Below are 23,580 nucleotides of genomic sequence, written 5' to 3'. Positions count from 1 at the left end.
TCTTTTCTTTCTTTTCTTTCTTTTCTTTCTTTTCTTTCTTTTCTTTCTTTTCTTTTCTTTCATATGATTTTATGCAAAAGCTTACATCAAACTGGTAACTGCTTATCAAGCCTGATCTGCACATACTCTACTTGGTATAGTATTATCAACTGTGACATAAGAAACCAAGTTATTCAAATGTTTTTCCCCTCTTCTACATGTTTGGCTCTATTTGATATAGTTCTGGGATAATACATCTAGATCATTTTGTTTCATAAGTAGCTAAGAAGGCTCTGCAGAATGGCCACCTAAGAAGCTGATCGTGGAGGATGCATGGATGCGCTTGCGTATGGTCTCCAGAGTGTTCCGAGTGACTTTGAAAAGGGCATCAATATTACGACGATTGAAGAAGGAAAGCAGCTCATTGGCTTCTTCCTCTAACACTTCTGATTCCTTTCCCTTCCTCTTTGCCAGAGGTAATAGTCCAGTCAATATCTCACTGGAAATGTGGGAGGTGAGCAGGCTTTTTGATATTCTTTCCTCTTCTGTAGATAAAATATCATTAATCTAGTTAGTTAAACTGACTTAGAAATCTTAAAACAAACACAACAACAGGCAAAAATAATCACAAAAACACAATAAAGCAATGGTCCACATGTGTCTGAAGTTAAGCTGTACAGAAATACGACTCTTTCTAGATAATATTTATTTGTTATCTGTACCTCAGTTTATTGGTTCTTACTCCTTACTTACCCTGTCTTCTCTGTTCAGTCTAAACTGGCATAATTGTTACCAGAATTTATGTAGGATTTCTTAACATTCAGTCTTTAGGAAGTCCAGCCGTTAAATTAAGGCCTGTGAGTAGCTGCCTCTATAGCATAGACAGTTAAATGTGCAAGCTGAATTGATAATACAGGCCTATTCAGTAGATCAGAGACAATCAAAACGATCCATCATTACCCAGGTAAAATCGAACAAAAGCCTTTAAAAATTAGATACTGTTCCCCAAAACATATTATCAGCATGCAGAAGAAACACAATCACAGAATTACAGGAATGTTATCTTTTACCTGGACTTCTCCCATTTCTTTCACTGGTAGACACATCTGACTTCTCATTTTCTGTTTTGAGCTGTGCCTCAGTTTCAAGTAACATGTTAATCAGCTCATTAACAGCTTCTTCCACCAGTGAGCTTTTTAAATGTAAAGTCTGGGAACCTTTTCTACAGAGCTCCTATTATCAAACAAAGCCAAAAACATGTTTTTAAATTATTTTGGCTATTTCACAGTCATATTAGTCTTTATTACCAGATTTCAAGGCTTCAGACTCATTAGGAAAAGTTCAACACATTGTTTTTAGATCAGTTTATCCCACACTTGGATTTTGGTTTCTTGTGCAAAATACTTTAACTGTCTTTTAAAGTTATTGTGTCTTATTTCCTAAATCACATGACTCAGAGTTAGTATTATCAATATGCTTCTATAATACATAGTTCCAAAATAAGTTCCCCAAAACAAGTATTTCTTCAACTTATTAATTTTCCTAACTTTGAAATGTATTCATGGCAGAATTTAACCTTTTTTAAAAAAAAATCATTACAATTTTATATTAATTCACTGTGTCATACAGACTATAAGCCAACTGTATTCCTTCCATTTACATCAAATATGTGGTAAAATACATATAAAGCTGTACTTAAGATTAGAAAAATAGAGAAATTATAACTAGGGTGGAAGAGGAAACAAAGAATGGGATTTAATGAAAACCCGAGCTACACTAAAGTATTGTCTAGATTTTTTTTTGTTTAAAACAGAAGGTAAAAGTGATGAAGTATACTTTAGCCAAGTGTAAATTTTATCTATAATTGCCTTTTAATATTTTTTTCTTTGTTATCTGCTATTTCTTCAAGCTCACTCAAACCTGGATATATCTATTTAATTAAAACCAGTAATTGGAAAAATTCTGCCTTTAGCAAGATTCAGGCATTTCCAAAGCTTTAAAACAATCTGTGATCTTCCCAAAGGTTCCGTCTGGTTGAGGAAGAAGCCAGGTCTGCTTTGCTTTATCACTGTATCTATTTATCTGAAGTGCTACGAGTGTTTTTTCCTGCTGTCCTATTCTTGTGGCAGCAATTTCTTCTGCATAAAGACATCATTCACATGATAAAACTTCTTGTGTTTTCCAATTAAAAACTAAAATAAGTTTCCAAATCTCAGTTCTAGTCTCATTATACCTCTAGCTGGAATTAGTACACCACTTGCTCTATTTAGCAGTCCAAGCTTTGTTGCAGAAGATTAACATGAAGCAATATCAATTATGATATCATGCTAAGAAAGTTTTCATGCTCACTTTTTATACACTTTTACTTTGGTCAATATCTCCTTTAGTACTAATCCTATCAAGAGGGTAGCAGTAGGATTAACCTACAAATCTATGGATTTTGAGGTTTATAAAGGTCCATCATTCAATAAAGTACACCATATTTTTTTTTTAAATTTAACTACAGTAAGAGCTGCCACGATGGACAGAAGAGGGGAAGCCAGTTAGCCTTATTGTATCATTAATTGCTACAAGAAACCAGACTGCAAGATACTCTTCATGATCTTCTACAATCCTTTTCAAGAAAAAAATTATTTCAGTAGGAAAAATAGTTAGGGTATATCTTCTGAAAGGCTAGATCCCAACAGTTGCCTTATAAAAAGGTAGTTCTGATCTTTATTTTATTTACTAATTAATCAACTTTCACTTAACTAACAGCTTGACTAACTAGACTAACAGACTAATGGCTTAGATGATTGCAGTTCCTCCTCCTGTCTACAGTCAGCGTACAGATTCTCTTCTCAGAATCCCTTCATATAGTTATCCATACTTCTGAGTACATATTGTGAACATCATCAGTAACACCCAGATCTCTCATGCTGGTAAGAAACTTATTCATAACATAATCCCTTGCACAGTGTTTACTCTCTTAGGCAACCAAGAGCACTTGTTATGGGGCTCTTCACAGGCATGAGGCAGACAATCGCCTTCCTTAAAGTCACTGAGAGGCAACAAGGACAAAAAGGGAACACCAAAGGAAGTACATCCAAGTCAAGGGGAATCAAAGCATAAAAAGAATATCATACAGTAGTTTGCTTCATAGTTATAAGCTCAGAAGAGGATGTCTCATCTCAGACATCTTTTAATTTGCCATTTGTGTTCATTTCTAAGGTTCAAACGCTCCTGTTAAATTACTGGCTATTTCCTTACTTGATTTTCCTACACATTCTTCATCTAATTTTGCAGTGTTTCTATCTCAATAAATAAATAAATAAATAAATAAATAAATAAATAGATTAAAGGCATCAAACTCTTTTCTACGGAGATTTTATTTAATAACCTTGGTTTTCTGCAGAAATTCCTCACAGGTCAGTGGTTCATCTTCTGGCAGTTCACAGAGAGGCACACAACTCATTTCTTGAAGGACAGCATCAATACGAAATTCAACCAAGTCATTCACCCGATCAAGCAATAATTCCAGTTCAGCTTTCAAAGAAAACAAAAAAATTAAAACAAACATAAAAGTCTGAAATAATAGTGTTTTCTGAGCCATGCTTGATTTTTTGCTTCAGACTAGCATATTTCATTTCACCAGAATTCTACGCTCTCTGCAATTTTCATGGCAAGGTTCAGGCCCAAGTATTAATTAACATTTTGCACAACATATGGTCATCTAGCAGATGCTGCACATAGCTTACACATTTTAATAATACTCTGTCTATTATTTTTTAATTTAGGATGAGCTTAAAGGATATCCACTTCAAATATAGATATAAAGATATTAAAATTCAATTATATCGTGTTCCAGGATTATTTCTCCCTTTCTTACAGCTTAATCTAGTATTTACTTGGACAAAGCATTAGCAACAAAATTTATTGATAAATATAATGTCCATCCTTCAAAATTTTTTAAAAATTAAATAAGACACCAATTATTACTTTCAGTTTAATAGCATTTTTTCCATTGCAGAAATTCAAACCGCAGCAAGGTGCCTGTTTCAAACTAATTAATTTAATTAAATTGAAAATTAAATACTTGAGTATAATGTCAAGCAAGCACGAAAAATACATTTTAACACAATTCAATTTGTCATTTAAACTAAACAAAAATCACATTGTAGTGACAAATATGCATTTTATTTGATGTAATATAAAAGCTGAAGCAAAGGAATTTGCAGTCTTCAGAAATACTATGATATTCCTTGTGCAACCTCAAGCAATTCACTGCAATCTTGTGATATTCTTTCAAATAAGACCCCAAAGCCATCTGTTTTCTAAACCTGCTCCTCAAGAAGGTATATGTGACTCTGCTCGTTTTAAAGAGATTGACTTTAAAAGGAAAATTTAATAGGATAAGCTACTGAACAGTGCCAGTGCAAACTCAGTCGAGACATTATTCCTTTGGAAGTTATCTTGTACAGAAAACAGTTCTATCCAGGATCAGAAAGCAAAACTAGGAAAACTAGTGAAATTCGGGAAACTACTGTGAAATTTGGGAGCTCTTAAAAAAAAGGTCAGAGGCCTCTTTCTTTGAGGTCAGAATATACAACAGCTTTTGTACACTGTTTTATGCTTAAATGACTCAAACTGCCATTACATCTAATTCAGTAAAACTATGAAAAAGATGCGAGCCAGTGAAAAGTGTTGATTTTAAAAAAGCTTTAATGAAGTTCAGGATAGATAGGAATTGCAATTTATTTCATGCATGAGTCAACTAGTAAAAGACATAATTAATTATAAAGCTCACATAGATACAGAAATATACAACTAGAAGTTAGCAGAAGTCAAGCAGACTTACCTAGCTTGTAAAAAATTGTCTCTATAAACTTCTCAACATACAAGGAAGTCCAGGTCAGTAACATTAGACCTGGCTGGAGAGCATCATCTATATTTGCTAACCAAGGGGCAATCAATTGCTCAATAGGGTGCGGTATTTTCAATTTAATTCTTTTATATTCTGCTAGCATCATCTAAAATAAACAGAGTGAAAGTATTCATTAATTTTCATACACATGTCCATCTATTTATCATGGCTTAAATTAAGATAACTCCTCTGGATGCATGTAACTGCAAGTCTTATGAGACAATAAATTGGATTTTTTTCAATTATTTTTGGCAAATATTCAATTTCCTGTTTTCATACTAGTGCAAATACTAGCTTGCACAGAAATTTGTCTTTTACAGTTAGAAGGTTTTTAGGGAACAGCTCACATTTTTCAGTTCTTAAATAAAGTTTTTCAGAAGCTTTACTAGGCCAGCCTATAACAGTTTTAATTTGCTATTTATTTTTAAATCATATCCTGCAAGAAACAACTCTTGCAAAGGCTTCAGGACTTGATAAAACAATTTTCCTTTGTTCAGAATCAAGTCATCCTTTGAAGATATAGTCTTCTGGTCACCTATCTGTGAACTCTCCTCTCTGATCCTCTAGCTCTGTCATTTCATAGGCAGACAAAACAACCCACAGGATTTAAAGGATGAGACAAAGGGAAGTTCTAGCTGTTCCACAGATATCTCTGTCAAACACTGGTGCAAGAACTACACTGCCTTTTGCTGCTTACTTAGCACTTTTTAAAAGTATACCACCTACCTCCTCCCTCCCACGCTGTCAAGACAGTGTTGACCCCATTGCAAGATGACAGATAAATTACTTATCGTTTAGAAAGCCGAGCATCCTAAGTCTCCTTCCTCCCCCATTCTCAACCCTTTCCCAACCTCTATAGACAAGAGTGCCCCCTGCCCTAAACCTATGCATCTTCCAAGTTATTTTCATGAGATACAAAGCTAAGAAATTCCTTTAAATAGTGTCTAACAAGAGCCAAAAAGATAAAAGTAGACTTGTCATTTTTTAAACGCATAATACTCAGCCTTCTTTTTTTCCTCCAACAACACACCAAAACAACTAAAATAAACCTACCTGCAAATTGCTGATGTTCTTTTTATACCGGTCTCTATTTAATTGAAGAACAATTGCAAATGGTGGGATTTCTAGGGACATGTGAGCCATGCAATCTGCTTCTCTGACTAACGTTATTATCTCAGGATCAAAATTCACAAACAATTCTCCTGTTTCTGGAGATTTTACCAAGAGAAAATTCTGAAGTTTTGTTTTAGTCCATTCAACCTGCAGAAAACAAAGTTGCAATTCCTAATCAAACATGACAGCACAAAGAAATACTTCTTTTAGGATACAAATCTCCATTTGGCACAGAAAGCTACTAAAATCCGAGACTGCTGACAATCAAGATCAGCATGGTTAAGAAGCTATAAAAACGTATTAATATAACATGTATATACCTGAACTCTTACCAAGCAAATGAACTTTTCATATCATACATATTTTCTGTTGGTTCTAGAATATTGTAAGTCCCATCTATAGTCAAATATTAAGAGCAGAGTATCTGCTTATATTAAGAAGACTTTTGACTTCAATGCTCTGAAATTGGAAATCTCATTTCCTTAAAATTTATTGCACATTTTGAATGCTAAAGCTCACTCTCACACTACCATAGGACTACCAAAGCTTTTACACTGTCTAGTATTTTGTCATTTTAGTACATCCACACCTACTACTAAAATAATGGCTTCAAACCTTATGCTATTAAAAGAAGGGGCTAAAATAGGTTTTAGCCTTTCAGCAAGAAACAGGGAAGAGCAAAAACGTTCTAGAATACCAGAAGGAGTCACTAAACTATTTCCACCGTACAAAAAGGGAGGGGGTGAGGGAAGTGTAGGAGAAATGGTTCATGTTGTGATCCTCTCTACTAGTCTTGTTTCGCACATGACAGTGGCGCCGCTTCCCCGTCCATGTGTAGAGCAGGAGCTCCACCTTGTGTTCCTGGACACTGATGTCCACAGCAGTCTCTGCTCTTGTCTGACGGAATGAGGAGAGAGAAGACTAACAGGAGACAATTTTTTGAGCTGCAGGCAAGTACATTGATGATTAAGCAGGTATATTTTTCAAGTATGTTTAAGATGTGTTCTTATTTCAAGCATCATGGAATTGTGCTCCACCTTGCCTTGTTCCCAGCGCTCCCAACTCCCAAGGTTGGAACAGACTCATTGCTTTTACATTGCTGCCAAGTAGGATTTGGCTGTGCTACAGGAGAAACCAGCCTCTTACTTTCAACACAGACCAAAATAGGGACTAGGACCTCACACATAAAGGCAACACTGAGAACGTTAAAATAAAAGGATACAGAATATTTCTCCAGCAGAGCACACCTCATTGACCTGCTATTTCCCATGGGCATACACTAACAGGAGTTAAGCATCAGAGGTGAGCTTCATGCCTTGGACATTACAGACATTTTGTAAAACCAGAAAGAAGAATTCACCAAAAGACTTCTATTAAAGCATGGTACAACTTTTACTTCTCAGAAAAATATAATCATTAGATCATCTGGCCAAGGGAGAGAGATACAACTCCCAGGCAGGAAGCACACATCCTGCTTAGTCTTCATAGCTGAGACAAGCAACTCATCTTAAGAAAAAGGTGACCAAGCAGGGACCCAACACCAATAATAGTCACAGTGCATTGAAATTCATCCGCAGTCCTCTTGGGACTACTGAGCTAAAGCAGGTATCTGGCACAGGCTGAAATCCAAACTGAAGCTGCGTCCAGGACAGTAACACCAAAGAGCAATACCGGTGGCTTCCTGGAGCACCACACCTGCTCTTCTGAGGGACATGAAGGTATGCATACCTGCCAGCTCTCTGTGAAGAGCCCATGCCATCAAAGACAGACTCCCAGGTTGATAGAATAAGTACTTAAGGATATTTCTAAGCCCAGATATGGTAATTTTCATTATTGTTTGGGCAGAGAATGGTTTATAGAGGTTCATAGTGCCAAATTCTTACTTAAGATACCTGAAAGTTTCATCTCTAATGAAAGAATAGTCCAGGTTATACTCTGCACTTCCTTGATGCCCAATTCAGAATCAGTGCCAGATTCATTATCACTAAGCAATATCCAGTTGCAGAGCCAAGGCAGTCCAAAGAGAGAACATCGTATAATCTCTAACACCTTAGTCTCTTCTCCTAAGTTTTAACATACCCAGCCGAATAAATACCATGTAAGTATCAGATAATCAAATCTGATGATCTGTTAAAACCTTTATGGAGAAAACAGAAATGTAGGTTGAAAGAAGGGTCAGGAAATTGCAATACATAATAAGATAGCAGGAGCTTCTCCTCACAGATCTTGTCTAATACTGGCTTTTGCAGTGTCAGGCATTTTGATATTTGTACAAAAGCTGCGGTTGATCTCCAAGACCAAGACTCATTGCCCCACTTCCATCATAAGAATTATCTGAGATTTTGATCTCTCCACTTTCAGATCTGAGAGGCTGAGGCCAATTTTTTGCCAAGGCATCAGATAAACTGGAGGTGGAGGTTATTCAGATAGGATAGCAGAAACTTGCAGAGAAGTCAAAGCTATGAAGTAGTCCTTGAAAAAATGAGCTTACATATTAGAAAGCAATCAGATGTTTTACATACAAAAACAGAGAGTAAAATTAGCTAAATGAGATGAAAAAATATGTTTCTCTGAAGAATACTAGACTAAGGAGTGTAATATCTTACCAAATGGATGAAAAGAAATGAGTGTTTTATTAATTCTTCAGGATGCTCAGCCAGATGAGGCTGGATGTTTTTTACATATACACATCACTCACAGTACACTGGATTGTCACTCAAAAGCAAAATAACATCCGTACCAGAGCAAACTTCTGTGCCTGATTTCATCTTGAGCTAATCAAATTTTAAAATTTCTCTCCTCAAACATGATCTTATTGCAGATGAGGAAGTAGGTCATGGCAGAGAACAAGGGGCAGCTAAAGATATCACTGAGACTTCATTATACATTTCCATACTAAGTGCTTTTCATTATAACTAACAAGGTCTCTGAAGTGCTCCTAAAATCAGGAACTATTTATTAATAAAAATTCATGAAAGATACTTCTAAAAGTACCTTTTTTCATTTCATCCCTGTCCTAAGCATACACCTTGGCATATTTGTCCACTGCTATTTACCAGTAATTTACTATAATGCTATAATTTAGTATTTCAGCAGTGCCTGGCACAACAGACATCCAATCTGGTCTAGACATTATTAGAGAAAAAAAAAAAATTGAAGAAGTATCTTAAATCAGACTAACTTCTTTTTACCTCTTGAAGCCATGCCCTGTGAAAGATGACCTCAAACTCCACAAGAACTCTGGCTACTTTGTTGTAGCTGCGGATTATGTGCTTTCCGTCTGCTGTTTGCAGAACAGCCGGGTGCTGCTGAAAACATTCCATGGGTTCCTCGATCCTATGGAAGAGATGGCGGACCCACAAGATCTTCCCAGCTATGGGAGGCAGATTACGAGCCAAAGGAGGGTCATGCTTCTGTGCAGTGTAGAGCTTGGAGACTGTTTCTATGTCATCGCCAAACTTTTGAAGGATTTTCAGATACTTTTCTTCCATACCAAGACTTGGAATTTTTAATCTGCTTAGAAAAATTTAAAAAAATTAGAAAAATTCCTTTGAAACTTTTGAAATTCTTTTAGTACATTGTTAGAAAACAAAATCTTCCCAGACTCCCTTGCATTCCTTAGAAAATAACTACTTTAGCAGCAAAGTTTTCACTAAGTTTGATTAAACAGTGACACAACCTGATTTCAAACAACTACGATTTAGGCCATGTAATAAAAGTTTCCAAGTAAGTCTATACATTTTCTACTCTACTTCTGTTTTCTAACACTAAGCATATTATTTGTAGCCAGTTGTCACCAGCCACCACCGGCAGGCTATTAAACAGAATATAATAAGAAAAGTGACACAATAAAGACTGAGGCTATTTTGCAACAGTGTGAATCTATCAAGTTACATTTCACTGTTCCCTAATATAAGTATTTTGTCATTTTCTAGCAGCCCTGCAGCAGTAAATTAATTTAATCAAAGGACAAAATGAAGCATAATAGTTAATAGTCATAACAAAGTATTCCTGTACCTATCTAGATTTTAAGGGCAAAGTTCAAAGTGGCTTTATATTTTACGTTTCTCTACCACATGGAAATAGATGTTACTTATTCATCCATAGCCCTGAGGAAATTTCCCTTGCCAAAGCTGAATAGCTGGGGAAGGGGAGATTGAGTTGTTTTCCATTCATATATAAAATGTTTCCAACTCTGTTCTCCCCTTTCCTATCACTGTCAAAAAGTTATTTTCTCTGCCTGAGAGAATTCTTACAAACTTGATAGGATACAATACCTTTCAAATTTCCTTAACATCCTTAGTGCTCTTTCAGTGTTCGGAGTATTATCCAAGGTGACGTCCATAAAAGTCCTTAACTGGTCCTGGAAAAGATAAAATAATGCTACAGCAAAATACCCACATAACAGATGTTATTTGACAGTATTTATCATACATTACAGATCCACAGAGTTTATGTGAAATCAACATCAATAAACATCCTTTTCCTCTTTCTTCCAACCTCTCAAAAATTAAACAAAATAAAACCAACTTTGAATGCATTTTCTTCTAAAGTTCCCTCTGTAGCTGTTGCTTTTATACCCTCAAACATTCCTCCACACTGACAGTCTCAGAGAATGCTTGCTTTCCATTTCAGTAGCCAAACCAAGCTCTTATTTCATCTTTATTTATATATTTATATCTTCCAACAGCTTGTCATGATTTTAGAATTAAAAGTAATTATCTCTATTACCTGTGCTCTGCTTCCATTCACCTTGCAAATCTTGTGCTTTTGTGTTATTCTTGCTAGCATCAAATCCAAATAATGCAGGGTAATGAGAAATCTTTTTTGATGGAAGACCTCTTAATAGGCCTTTTCTGACCTATTCTATCAAATTGACTTGAATATTAGACAGCAAATACAAGTTTTAAAGTGAAGACACAGAATAATTCTTTTCCTTCATTTTACAATAAAATAGACTTGCATTATTTGTTTGGTGGTAGCTCAGGTAGAGCTCACAGAATCATAGACATTCTGTGAGATGCTTTGCTTTCAAAGAGAAATCATCAGGAAAATAAATTACTATTTAAAACATAAAACTTACATGAAGATCATTTATCTCTTTGCAAAATTCTTCATAGTCTTGGTCAAAATCAGTCTTGCGCTGATCCAAAAAATTGTACTGCTTTTTCTTCATTATCTCAACAATGCTCTAAACAGTTTCAGAGAAAGAAACAAGTTATCAAAATTGTCTTATCAGAAAATATGACACTGAAATATTTAACTCAATGGGCTGGGTACCTTCACAGTTTACCTTCTTCATTATTTACTAGCATTTGCTAAGCAGTAGCAAACACCCCAAAATAACAGTTTTGGAAAAATTAAGTTGTTGTAATGGTCATACAAATTTCATTTATATTACTTCCTCTTCTAACTCAATTTGAATGGACAGAAAATACAAACGTTTGCTTTTCAGCAAAGATACTTGCTATTCTTTAAATATTTTTCATTCAAAACTTGCCAAAATAATATTTTAAAAATATTTAAAAGCTAACAAAGTTCAACTTCAGCATAGGAAAATAATTCTCCATATTTCTCATGTCTTTAACTAATTTCATAGAAAAACGGACTATTCAAAAGTCCTGGCAAGATGTAACATGTCAGCCCCCCAAGACTTACTACTCTTGAGCTCTTAAAATTATACAAGTTATATACAACGAATACTTATACCTGTTAAAATAAATCAGAAGTGCAGTAACTATCACAATACTGTGCTAATCAAGATATACAATACTGAAAGTCAACTTCCTGCTCCAGAAAGCAGGGAAAAAGTTACTTGTTACATGTCATGGTGTTCTACTTAATCTCAGCAAGAATGAAGAAAGGAAAAGAACACCATTTCCCTTAGTTATACTCTTAGAAGAGTTTCTTAATGTTCAAGTCTCACTTGCATTAGATAAAAGTATCAGGAAAGAAGCCAAAAGTAGTAGTTATACAAAGATTCCATTTGTATTCCATTGTTACAAAAGAAAAGGTCTGGACTTGGAGAGATCTCGGAGACTTGGAGAGGAGCACAAAGAATGTAGGACACTTTTCTCCTCTTTCACCCCAAAGAAAGCCATTTGTGAATTAACTCCCTATTTATTCAAGAAGGACAAAGATATAAAGATGTATGAAAGAGATCAAGACTTTAAGATTTTGTGAACATCTAACAACCTGTTTTGCCAAAACAAAGCGTATTTCCTTGATGAAATGAGGTAAACATAAGAGTCCAAGTTTTCTTCTTTTGTGCCAAAAATGACTTCTTTCAATAAATTCAAGTCTTCAGGGCTAGGCAATGCCCAGGTATGCCTAGCACAACGGGCAAGAGATGAGACAGCCTACAGTGTTAGTCATAGTACACTTGGCAAAACATTTAAGGACAAAAATATTGCCATTCTCACTTCCACCGATCATAAAAGCAAGTTATGGCTCCAATTACAAAGTTCTGCAATTGTTTTGCCTTTTCTTTTGGCTTAAATTTGCTTTTAATATGCCCTTTACATCTTGTCAGCTCACTCTCCAAGAGATCATACACTTTAAACATTAACCCAGTAATATATTTTTAGAGTTCTATTTTTCTCTTGATAGATATTTTCTCATTTTCACCATAATTTATTGCTTCAACATCAAGTCAGACTGGCAGGACTTTCAAAATTTCTTGTGTACCTCGTACTTTGTGATTATTATTTCCAATCCCTCTATCTTAGAATCCTTCAGAACTGAGTAAATTTTAATAGTATTAAATACTTCTATTATCTTAACCAGACGTCGATGAAAGGTTTCAAATTTTCCAAAGATATACGTCTCACTGAAATCAAACTGTCTTTCAGATGGCTTTTTTTTCAGTTTCTTCTTTATCTTGTGAAAGCTACTTTGATATGCCTAAAAAGTAAAAAATAATTTTAAAGGATAACATCAAGCATATAATAATAATTACTGGCTATAACAAAATCATGATCATCTCTAACTGGATATCAAATAAAAGTTTGATTAACAATCATGCAAACTACAAAAAGACATTAATAGAATAGAATAGAATAGAATAGAATAGAATAGAATAGAATAGAATAGAATAGAATAGAATTAATGTCTGAAAACTAAGTCAAAAACATATTTATGGAATCAATATTTTATCAAATGTATAAATATAACATATACAGTCGTATATTCCATCCTTCACTATTATGAAATTCTCTTTCCTGCAATGGCATTTTATACCAGGGCCTGAAAAATGCATTTCTGATCCACCTACAACAACTACTCAGATTTCAGTTTTTCAAAGACTGAAAAGAAAGATTGTACGCTAAGTAGTTCCATTTAATAATAATATTTTCTAAGATCACTTTTTGGAATGTTGCTTCATAGCAGTTTCCTTTTTATTTACTGATTTGTTAATTGTGTCAAACCAAACATGTTAAGAATCAGTTCTTCCCAAAGTCAGATTACAAAGTCACCACATTTCCTTGGTTTCTCTCAAGAGTAGTTCTCTTTAAATTACAAACTTAGTTTATTTCAATTACATATGTATCTCAATAAACCTACTTGGAGATATTTATACAAATGGCCCAGAGTTTCCTAGTGTGATGGTGATTCAAAGTTTTAGTTTACTTAAATTGATTTTCTGAACATTTTTGCATGTTGCAAAGCCTCAAATAAAAAAATAGTCCTTAAACACATTTTAATGCTGCAATTGAAAAGTAAATACTATCTTTATAGAAACATAACTTTACTGTTTGTTGCTGTGGTAAGAAGCTGTCACATAAAATTACCTTAACTTGCACAAGAACTATGCAAGATTCATTGTTTCCGAAGGTGCCAGAATTTTTAGCTCTAACTGCTAGGAAAAAGAAAGGAAAAACTCTAGTATGAGTGTTCCCAATTCTACAGGGATGTCATCAAAAAGATGTAGTTAGGCTCCTCCAGAGCAGTGCACAGAGAACGAGACAGTGTGAATAAACTGAAACAGAAAGGGTTCTGACCAGAAAAAAGGAGAACCACGTTTACCCTATGGAGAGCCAGCAGTGAAGCAGTTAACCAGAGAGGTTGTGCGGCCTCCCTCTTCAGAGATTTTCAGGATAGGACTGGATAAATCCCTGTTCAACTTGGTTTGACCTGATAGCTGATTCTACTTTGAGCAGGTTAGACTAGATACCTCCAGAGGCCCCTGCCATCCTGAATCATCCTGAACACCTGTGATCCTATAGTTCCAATGAAGGGAGTGGGGGAAATTCCTGAAATGCTAAAGAAAGCACATGCTGAAGCTGGCTTTGGAAATGTTAGCACTATCTTCTCACCCAGTCTTTAAGAACTAGATGGCTAAAATCTTCTCTTTTCTCTACATTACCCATTCTAAAATCAGTCCTAAAGTAGTTAGGCTGTCCACACATCTTTGGATTATATTCAGCTCAGTAAGTCCCCCTCTTTTTATTTCTACCACATATCTACCACCATCACAGAAGAAACCTAGAAAAAAGCATAAAAATCCAAGCAATTTTCATATACGAAGCATGTAGACTGTTTCCTGAACAAAATGTAAATACTGAATTAAATAGTCTGTTAAGGCTAATATAATCGCTCTAGTTCCAAAGGGTATTTCTTTGGTTGCATCTTTCTCCTTCATTGCAATAGTCCTTCCTCAAATACAATAAACACTTCCCCTTATCACACCTACCTAAATCTTACCTTATATTTCCATGGGGTTTTTATACGATCCACCTACCTGTTTAAGTCTAATGGCTGCTCGTATCTTTTCCAAAACTTTTTTCTGAGGTTGATTCCAAATGGTGGCAGTACCATTGTTTGTAATGTAAGATTTGCATGCTGTAATCAACTGATTTGTCACCTAAAAGCAATTTTAATCTTATGAAATACAGGTTACAAAACAAAGCAAATCTTACCCGTATTCTCAGTCTTGTCTCATATTTGTCTCAACTTATCCAGAGCTTACAAAATACCAATACCAAATACAATACACACAGATAGCCCTCCTTGCAGCACCCTGATCTAGTGCCCTACCACTGTCGATTAATTGCCCTCAATCTAAACCTAAGCAACTCAGAATTACTTTAAAATGATATTCAATACTTTAAAACCATGACTTTTGACACTTCCAAAAGCAAAGGTAGAAAGAAAAAGAAATACAGAAAAAGAAATTAGAGTTATTAAAAAAAAACTTATAAAAGATCTTCCAATTCTTTCTTTTTAATGTAATCATAAAGAGCTTTAAGGACTATAATACATTAACATAACTGATTCTATAAATCTCAGCTCAACACTCACAAAACTCATTGTAACAAAACAAGTTGTTCATATCCAGTCAAGTCAGAATTGAGCTTAGCCCTGTGATCTTCAAGAAATCTGAACAAATTCTTATAATTGATCAAAGAGCTTCCTTGTCTTCTGCCTATACCCTTTCTATTTGCTGTTTAACTAAAAACCAAAATTTCGTGAAAATTTACTTTCATGCTGTATGTACCTACCTTCACAAAGAGCGAGGATAAGTTTTCAGAAGTATTGTAATACTGTGAAATGCTGTAAATCATTTTAATTGCATACATAAGTTCTGGAATAGCAGATACCATGGACACCTGGAAAGAAAAACAGTCTTTGAACTTAGGTCAATACTGGTTTTTGATCACACACTAACTAGACATCTATATAGAGAAATCATAAGTATCACAAATACAACCCTTCCACTGTTTCTGCCTCTTTTCCCCTTGGCATCCTTTGTGGAACACTCCATTCTACTTCATTTTTCAAGTGTTATAGTTCAATTTAGGGCAAAAGCTTTCACCAGAGGCTTAACTGAAAGAATTCTAATAAATAATCAGATTTTGAAAGAGACAAAGGTACCTTATTTTGATTAAAATAATGTTTTTATACTCTATTACTAAAATTGGTGTAAGTTTTGATACGGAAAGAACCCAAACTTTGCAATAAGCATCATGACACTCACATCAAGTGTCTGGTGACAGCCCTTTTTTATTCTCTACTTCGTATTTGGGTTTCAGTATGAAACACGTGGAAGTGATGCCTTTTGCTAAACCCTTCAAACAGAACAGTCACTTTAATAGCCCTGCAGTCCTGTCTTCAGCCCTTTAATGGGCTGGATCTTTCAGATAGCTCCTTTTCATGTCTACACTTCAAAAGCAATGACAACTTTATTGATAAACTACTTCTCAATATTTTGCAGGCAAATATCTCTAAGGGGAAATGCTCATGCTCCATACCCCAATGGCTTACAATCCCCCGCCACACTGATGCTCCATCTCAAATCTAAACCTCCCTGAAGTTACCTTCTCTGCTAAAAAGTCAGCTCTTCTTTGTTAAAAGCCAGTTCTGGGACCACAGTACAGATAAAGCTGAACTAGCCTGTTATAGGAAAGCCTATTCCCTCTGATTCTTCTTTGAATTTGTACCATGCTAACTTTTTATCAGTAAGACTCAGATATCAGATTGGGAAACAGTGAAACAACATATTATTTGTGCTTTCCAGTAAATGGGTACAGAGTGCACACCACATGAGACATGGTTGCCCAGGCCACTGTTGGCTTCCTGCTAACATAAAGAGAAAAATCCAATCTTTAAGCAAAGGATTAGACTTACTTCCCTCTTTAAAAAACAACAGTAAGTACTTCTGCTCTCTCCATAGCACAAAAACAAGTTTTGTCATCAAATTGAAAGCTGCATGAACAGCCCAGGTAGAGGATAGCAATTAGTTCAATATAAAGCCACAAATTTCCATTAGGACAATCTTCCAGCATAACTGAACAAAGTCTCAAACTGAAGAAGAGTATCTAAAATGCTGTCTAATTATGCAGTTTCTAAACGTAGCTTTCAAACCACAGAGTACATTCAGTTCTTCGAAGACTTCATTATAGGACTCAAGGGTTTTACTCACAGGGTCACTATTATACAATGGGTCACAACATTTTTCCAGAGTATATAGATACTTCACATTATCTTTAGCTTCATTTGCTGCATCTGTGATGCGAATATCCAGGACTCGCCAATTCTAAGAACAGAAAGTTGGAAAACAAACAAACAAAACAAACACATTTCAGGAAAACTGTTTTCTCTAAAATATTTTGAGACTGCCCTTTTTTCTTCTTTCCTTTTCTTCAAAGTTGTTACATTCATACACACAAGATGAAGAACGAGTTCTTGTTTTGCATCCATAATGTGGCTGCAAACATACTGTTAGCACAAGATATTATGTCAGTAGTAATGCCAATCAAGTTGTTATTATAAGCATATAGTTAGCCTTTGCCAATTAATTTTGCTGGATTCACTGGTGAATGTATAAGCATGCATTCATTTCACACACCTTTCAGTTTGATGAACCAAGACCTTTTCTTCCTTTCCTGCTCACTAAGGAATGCAGAGAGCTTTTCTAAAAGCAAATTATCTTGCTAGAGTATCACTTGTCTATACCTAGTATCAAGAATACTTTTTGATAAAACTTCACCTCTTAAGGTAGAAGAAATATTTATGATGTACCAGCTACTATGGAAAAGGGAAGAGAATGGCTAGGAACAAAAGGCTGTCACAGCACCCACTGAATGAATAGACAGTATAGCAGCCACAAGCACAAGGAGGTAACTTTTGTTACAAAGGAATTTAGCTAATTAAATTGCTACGAGAGAAAAATTAAGTTGTATATTATATAATAGGATTTTTATGTTGGGCAACAACAGAAAAAAAAAAAAGGCAATGCCTGAATGAAACCAGCATGGAAATTATCTTCATGTTTTATTCACTTCTTTTTCCATTTTGGATGGACCTTTAGCTTTGTTATGTCAGTTTTAAGAAGTTATGGTCCTGTAAATAATAGTTTTGACAGACATCATATCAGAGCGATGTTTAAAAATGTTTTTCATTTTGTTTCCAATAACTGTCTAGTGTATTGATTCAATTCTTTCATTTAATAATGCATTTCTCAAAGATTTACAAGTAGCTATTTCTGTTGAACCTACGAATATAGGACATTTTATCTGTCATTAGACAAAAGACATTTCCAGAAAACTGAAATAGAGTTGAGCCTTTCCTACTCAAGATGAGGAATAGTGAAGGAAGGAGAAAACAGGAGGCTAAAAACTTCAACATTTTGCCCACCAGCTATATTTTATACATAGCCAAAACGAGCTATGTTATATAGAACATTTCTAGTCCTCCTAGTATTCTTTTTTTTTTTTTTTCTCTCTCAAAATAGGACCTTCAGTAGCTTGGATTTGGCAGCAGTGAGTACTCCAAGGACTGCCTTCACATCTGGGCTCTTCAGCTGGTCCATAAGGTAGTTGAACTTAGACAATCTTTTTTTCCAGTAATCAAGCTCTGCTCGAGGTCCAAGGTCATCGGCTTCCTTTCTCAGTTGGTCATTTTCTGCAAGAACCTTTAATCACACAGTAATATTAGTGATTGATAGTATTTTTTTTTTCAATCTGCATGGATGGCAGCCAGATTAACTTCAACTTAACTACCAGTATTAACTGCCTGCGAAAAATTACCCAACTCCTCTATCACTTCACATAATCGGTGTTTAATTCTGTTTAGACTCTTTAGCTTTGAGTTAGAAGAAATATTTCAGGTACCCTGTTACAGACAATTACATTTTCTGTATGGAACCTACAAAGCACATTTCAAAGTGTGATTTTGGCAATTAAGAATAGCATTCACTGAATTGTTCCACTCCCTTTGCTTTCTTTAAACCCACTAGAAATCACAGACTGTTTTCAACCTTAATTAAATCGTTTTCTTGGTTAAGATTAATCTTTTATAGAAGACGAATCTTCTATTAAAAAAACATAGTAATATAAGTGCACACAGAATGCTTTGCCTGACCCAATATGGACCCATAGAACTCAGTGGATGTCAAGGTAATATGGATTTCCACATCAGCATGTGCTGGGACACTTGCTCAGACCTGCGCTTTTCAAAACAACCCTAACTGTTGCAAAGGAAGTAAGCAGCAAAGTTTGCTGACAGTATTAAAGAAGGGGATGAAGGCTGACTGAAGAACTGTGCAAAGATTTTGGTACTCAGTGACTGAGATGACAGATTAAATTCAATTTAGACTGAAGGGGAGAGACAAGGCTAAAAACGATCTTCACATACACGGTGATAAACTTTGAGCTGATTCATGAAGGAGCAAGAGCTCGCTCTTATGATAGATACTGCTGTGAAAATACCTCTGTGCTCAGCAGTCCCTGAAAATATATTAAATCTTCAAAATTCTTATGTTCTCTGCTTCTTTTCTGCAAGTTGAAAGGGCCACTCAATATGTTTATGTTGAAAAGAAAACCACAGAGTGTTACTTAATTACTCAATTCAAATAAATAAAATGTGTCTCTCAGAATCCCTGAACTACAAATCATTGGAGGCTGGAAGAATACTGACGGGAAGTACTGTTATTTGTTTACCCTGTTTATATTATTCCCCAGCATCCACTTTTGCCCCTGTTTATGGAGAGACGATATTGGGTTAAAGAAACCTTTAATCTGACTCCAGAATGGTGGCTCTTATGATAATCTTCTGCCATGGATGGAGATGGCAGGGTGGAGAGGATGGAGAATACCATGTTCATAAACAGCGATATAAGTCATACGAGATAAGACAAAATTCAAGTCTCTTGAAGAACAAGATGTAAACACAGAATTATTATGTCACAAGAAATAATTCTAAATTTAACTGTAAATATGCCTCCCATTGCTCTCATCTGATAGCAGTAACAGATAATAAAATTCCCTCATGTGAACCTTACCATTTGTTAAGGCTTTCCTTTACTAAAAAGAACGAAAATTGCCATGAACACTTGAGTCAAAAAGCATTCCCATTTCCCACAAAAAGGAAAACATTTAACGACAACTCAAAAATCTTCTTCCTCCAGTTCACTACAGCAAGCCCAAAAATCTGTAGCTTCATATTTAAATTTCTAAGCTTGTAATGTAATCCCAGGAAAGAATATACATAATAATAGCCATCTTTAGCCAAAAAAAAACCCAAAAACACAACAACAACAGCAAAATCCTTCAGTGGTATTTGGATGCTTTAGATTAAACATCTTTCTTGCTTCAACAAAGGTTTTGATGATTTTCTATCTTGCAGTAGGTGAACCGTGCTAGAAAGCAGAGTAAATCTTTCGATACACAGAGTCCACTGTGAATTTTGCCCACCAGCTTCACCACATCTATCTATAAATAACACATGGTTAGATTTTTTAATTTTATTTCTTCCTTTTAAGAGATATAGGCCTTAATAAATAAAATTCTTTAATGGAGCCAGTTTCTTAATTGGAAATCAAGAACATCCCTCTGATAAAATCTTGGCAATATTTTTTTCAAGCAAAAAAAGTCAGGAAGCAGCTAAATTTCCATTTTCCACAGTCAGAATTTATTCTTACTTCCCATTTTTTAAAGCCTGCTTAAACATTATTAAAATATATTTTTCAAGTTTCTGTGCTTTACTTGGCTTTTGAATTGATTGCTTTTGAACTCATACGCCAACCACAAAAGCCATGTTTTGGTATGGAATAACTCAACTGATTGTTTCACTTTCTTGTAAAAAGAAAACGTTAAAAGCCATTTTATAGACTATAAGACCTCTTCCTGAGACAAAGAAATTACAATCACAAAGTTCATCTGCATTTTTAATTTTACCTGCACTTGAAACAAGTAAAGGTACTGATCTTAAAATACTTCAAACCACATGAAGAGTTCTCTTTAAATGACACCACAAACAAAAGCAGGGAACTAAGTTTCCAAATACATGCGTACACTGCATTTATTAATAAGATGGAAGAAGTTCTCTAGAATATATGCATTTTAGAAGTAAAAGCACACAAAATATATCAACAGTAATTTAAAATAGTTATCCATCACATCTTTCTTTAGACAGGTAGTTATATGTTAGCTCATTACCCGCCAATATGCATTTAATAAACTATAGTCATACTTCAGACCTAATCACTATATCACCTGTTCAATCTGCTTCGTCCACATTTTCATGCAGATTTCTATTTTTTCAAGAGTTTCGGTGCTGTTAGCAATCATCAGATAATCTGAAGGTCCTCTTAGAGTTTTCAGATCATAAGTTTCACATTTCTTAAGATTCACCTGAAAACACAAGTATTAAAAAACACTGAAATATTTGTAACAAATAATGTAGAAATTTCAAAAAGCACCCACTTGGGTATCTTGCTTCATATTCCCACATCAATTTAATTAAGCCAGCCTGAAGCCAGAATCTGAAGAATTCACTGCTTGAGAACTTTGCTTTGTGGCAACTGAAGCACAACCTTTCCTGAGTAGAAATCCACAGCCAAACTAATAGTTAAAGCACCTGACACAGAAAAGAACGTACATGTCTGTGACAACATTCCTGGTTACAAAAGCAAATGTAAATCAAGAAGCAAACAGCTCAAAAGAACTGATGCCAGAAGAAACAAAACCAAGAACAGTGGGAGAAGCATCAAAGCTACAAACTTTCATAGATGTTAAAGAATAAAGAACAAAGCATAGCAAGCTACCAACGACAGCAAACAATATCTAGAAGTGTTACCTCTTCGGCAGTTTAGCAAGATATTTTTATTAGTGTTCTGTGACAGCAATAAGGTCAAAGACATTTTATGAGCTGTGTTACCTTTTCCAGCAAACTTTGCTGAGCTCCTGACAACACACTAACAAAAGCTTCAAGGGAACCGAGGAACTCCTGCTTAGCATTGGAAGCATGTTGAGCTTTATAGAGTTCACCCCAGCCATGTTCCATAGTCCTTAAGGCAGGAATGAAGATTTCTGATATCAATTGCTCAACACTTTTCAGTAAGCCATCTTGACCTATATCCATCATATGAAAACTCACTTCCTGAAAAAGAAATACATATTAAAATGGAAATTTTAGATTTATCATCAAGTGCTTATTCTAGACCTATTGTGTTGAGCACCTCTAAAATTCCACTGTTTATCAGTCCCCTACTGCTTCAAGCAATAACAACCCAACTCTTGCTAGCAGAGCCTGCAAGATTCCAGTCCTCAAAATACCAATGCACAGAGGAATTAGGAGGCACCTCTGCAACTATTCCAACTTAATCAGCTGACTTTATGATAGCAGGTTTGTACAGGATCACAATTTGACATCCAAAATTGAGGAACTGAAAGTCTGAAAACACTTCCAAAATTGAACTGGAGCATAAGAAACTAATGTTTCTAAAATACAGTTTATCTGTATGAGAAAAAAAGATTACATCTTGCCACTTTCATATCAGAATATTTTTGTGAACAATAAATTTATGTTTAGATCATCCAGGCACAGAGCAGTGCAATCAAAAGCCTTAGATAGCAACAGAATTATGAAGTAGACTTAAATCTAATCAGTTTTCCAAAACTTTTGGTCCTGGAAGAACATTTTCTTCCACTTGGAGAGATAACAACTCATAGAATATTTGCTTTTAGCCACGCTAAAAATTCTCATCTGATAATTAAATACCAAAAAGAAATCACACAAAAAAATGTGGTTGTGACAACCACCTCACATAGCCTTTGTTCTTCTGGTTATTGCCTACATGGGCAACATTCACTTTTTAAAGATTATTCTGAATTTGGAATAAGTTAGGACTTTTATTCTCTCACTAAATTCACAACATGAAATTCTCTCATCATTCTGATTAATTTTCCTACTTTATATAGGGTCCGGTACATTTTATCCTATGCTTACATACTTGATCAAGCTCTCTTCATATCAGATTGTCACAGATTTAAGGAGTTTCATTAGTAAAAAGTTTACATAATGTATACATATGGTCACAAAAATAAAACTATTTTTGTTCATTTAATAGATTTGCCATCACTAAAAGTGTAACATTTCAGTACTTGGGTAACTAATTACTGTTTGTAAGCCTGGATTGCTCAGGTTTTCTTCCTTAGCATCTTGTCTTGACAGCAAAATGTATACTTCTAGTTGCTGGCAATGAACAACAGTATCAGTTTTCCCACTTGCCCTCTCTTTTTCTTCTGTATTTCCTTTAGCCAAACTCTGTCCTTTTGCTCATACTGTTACGGCAAGGCGCATCAAATTACTTGCTGATAGCAAATCCCCCTAGATGGAAATCAATTATAAACAAGATGATGAGCAGCAATCAGTAGCAGCTAACTCTCACCAGGTGAATATTCTCACTTGTGATGGGCTTCAAGGGATTACATCTAATGAAGACGACACATATGCCAGTTAAAGCAACTTCTTCTCCCTCCGTCACAAATACTTTAGGTTTCTTTCTCTTTTGCAAATGCAAATCAATTTCTGTTCCTGGAAGGCCGAGATGTTCTGTGGGTTCAAATAAAGTAGGACACTTACAAACCACTGAAACAAAAAGGTGAAAAAAACAATTGGTGGCAGTACTTAAAGAACAATATATGATCCTTCTTATGGTTACAAGACCATATGCCCTGGAGGTCCCTGTTTGGGATCACATTCAAAAAGTCCCTTCCCCTCACCTCTTTTTGCATCACCTCTACCTTAACAAATCCCCTCTCCTGCCATATTTCCTGCAGAGCTATGTACAGTAACAGCCCTCA

The 23,580-nt window shown here is 35.2% G+C and overlaps 1 protein-coding gene across 2 annotated transcripts in view; it reads right to left on the bottom strand.

Annotated features, from left to right (window-relative positions):
* Positions 1–23,580, bottom strand: part of DNAH5 (dynein axonemal heavy chain 5) — a 117,670-nt gene that overhangs the window by 80,940 nt on the left and 13,150 nt on the right. The window contains exons 4-19 of one of the 2 annotated variants that reach the window (XM_026048540.1): positions 23,166–23,329; positions 21,653–21,874; positions 20,989–21,126; positions 18,231–18,407; positions 16,917–17,030; positions 15,496–15,603; positions 14,736–14,858; positions 12,683–12,898; positions 11,079–11,186; positions 10,273–10,358; positions 9,187–9,508; positions 5,936–6,142; positions 4,817–4,988; positions 3,359–3,504; positions 1,050–1,212; positions 288–524 (exon numbers count right to left, since the gene is read on the bottom strand). In XM_026048540.1, coding sequence (XP_025904325.1) covers positions 288–524; positions 1,050–1,212; positions 3,359–3,504; positions 4,817–4,988; positions 5,936–6,142; positions 9,187–9,508; positions 10,273–10,358; positions 11,079–11,186; positions 12,683–12,898; positions 14,736–14,858; positions 15,496–15,603; positions 16,917–17,030; positions 18,231–18,407; positions 20,989–21,126; positions 21,653–21,874; positions 23,166–23,329 — 2,703 coding nt within the window. The remainder of the gene's footprint in view (positions 1–287; positions 525–1,049; positions 1,213–3,358; positions 3,505–4,816; positions 4,989–5,935; positions 6,143–9,186; positions 9,509–10,272; positions 10,359–11,078; positions 11,187–12,682; positions 12,899–14,735; positions 14,859–15,495; positions 15,604–16,916; positions 17,031–18,230; positions 18,408–20,988; positions 21,127–21,652; positions 21,875–23,165; positions 23,330–23,580) is intronic. The other variant, XM_026048541.1, reaches the window with a different exon arrangement.

This window comes from Nothoprocta perdicaria, unplaced genomic scaffold (assembly GCF_003342845.1).
Source record: "Nothoprocta perdicaria isolate Ctin4 unplaced genomic scaffold, notPer1 scaffold_55, whole genome shotgun sequence".
In the NCBI taxonomy this organism is placed as follows: Eukaryota; Metazoa; Chordata; class Aves; order Tinamiformes; family Tinamidae; genus Nothoprocta; species Nothoprocta perdicaria.
The sequence above is the reverse complement of the archived record's forward strand: the minus strand, read 5'-3'. Positions and strand labels throughout refer to the sequence as shown.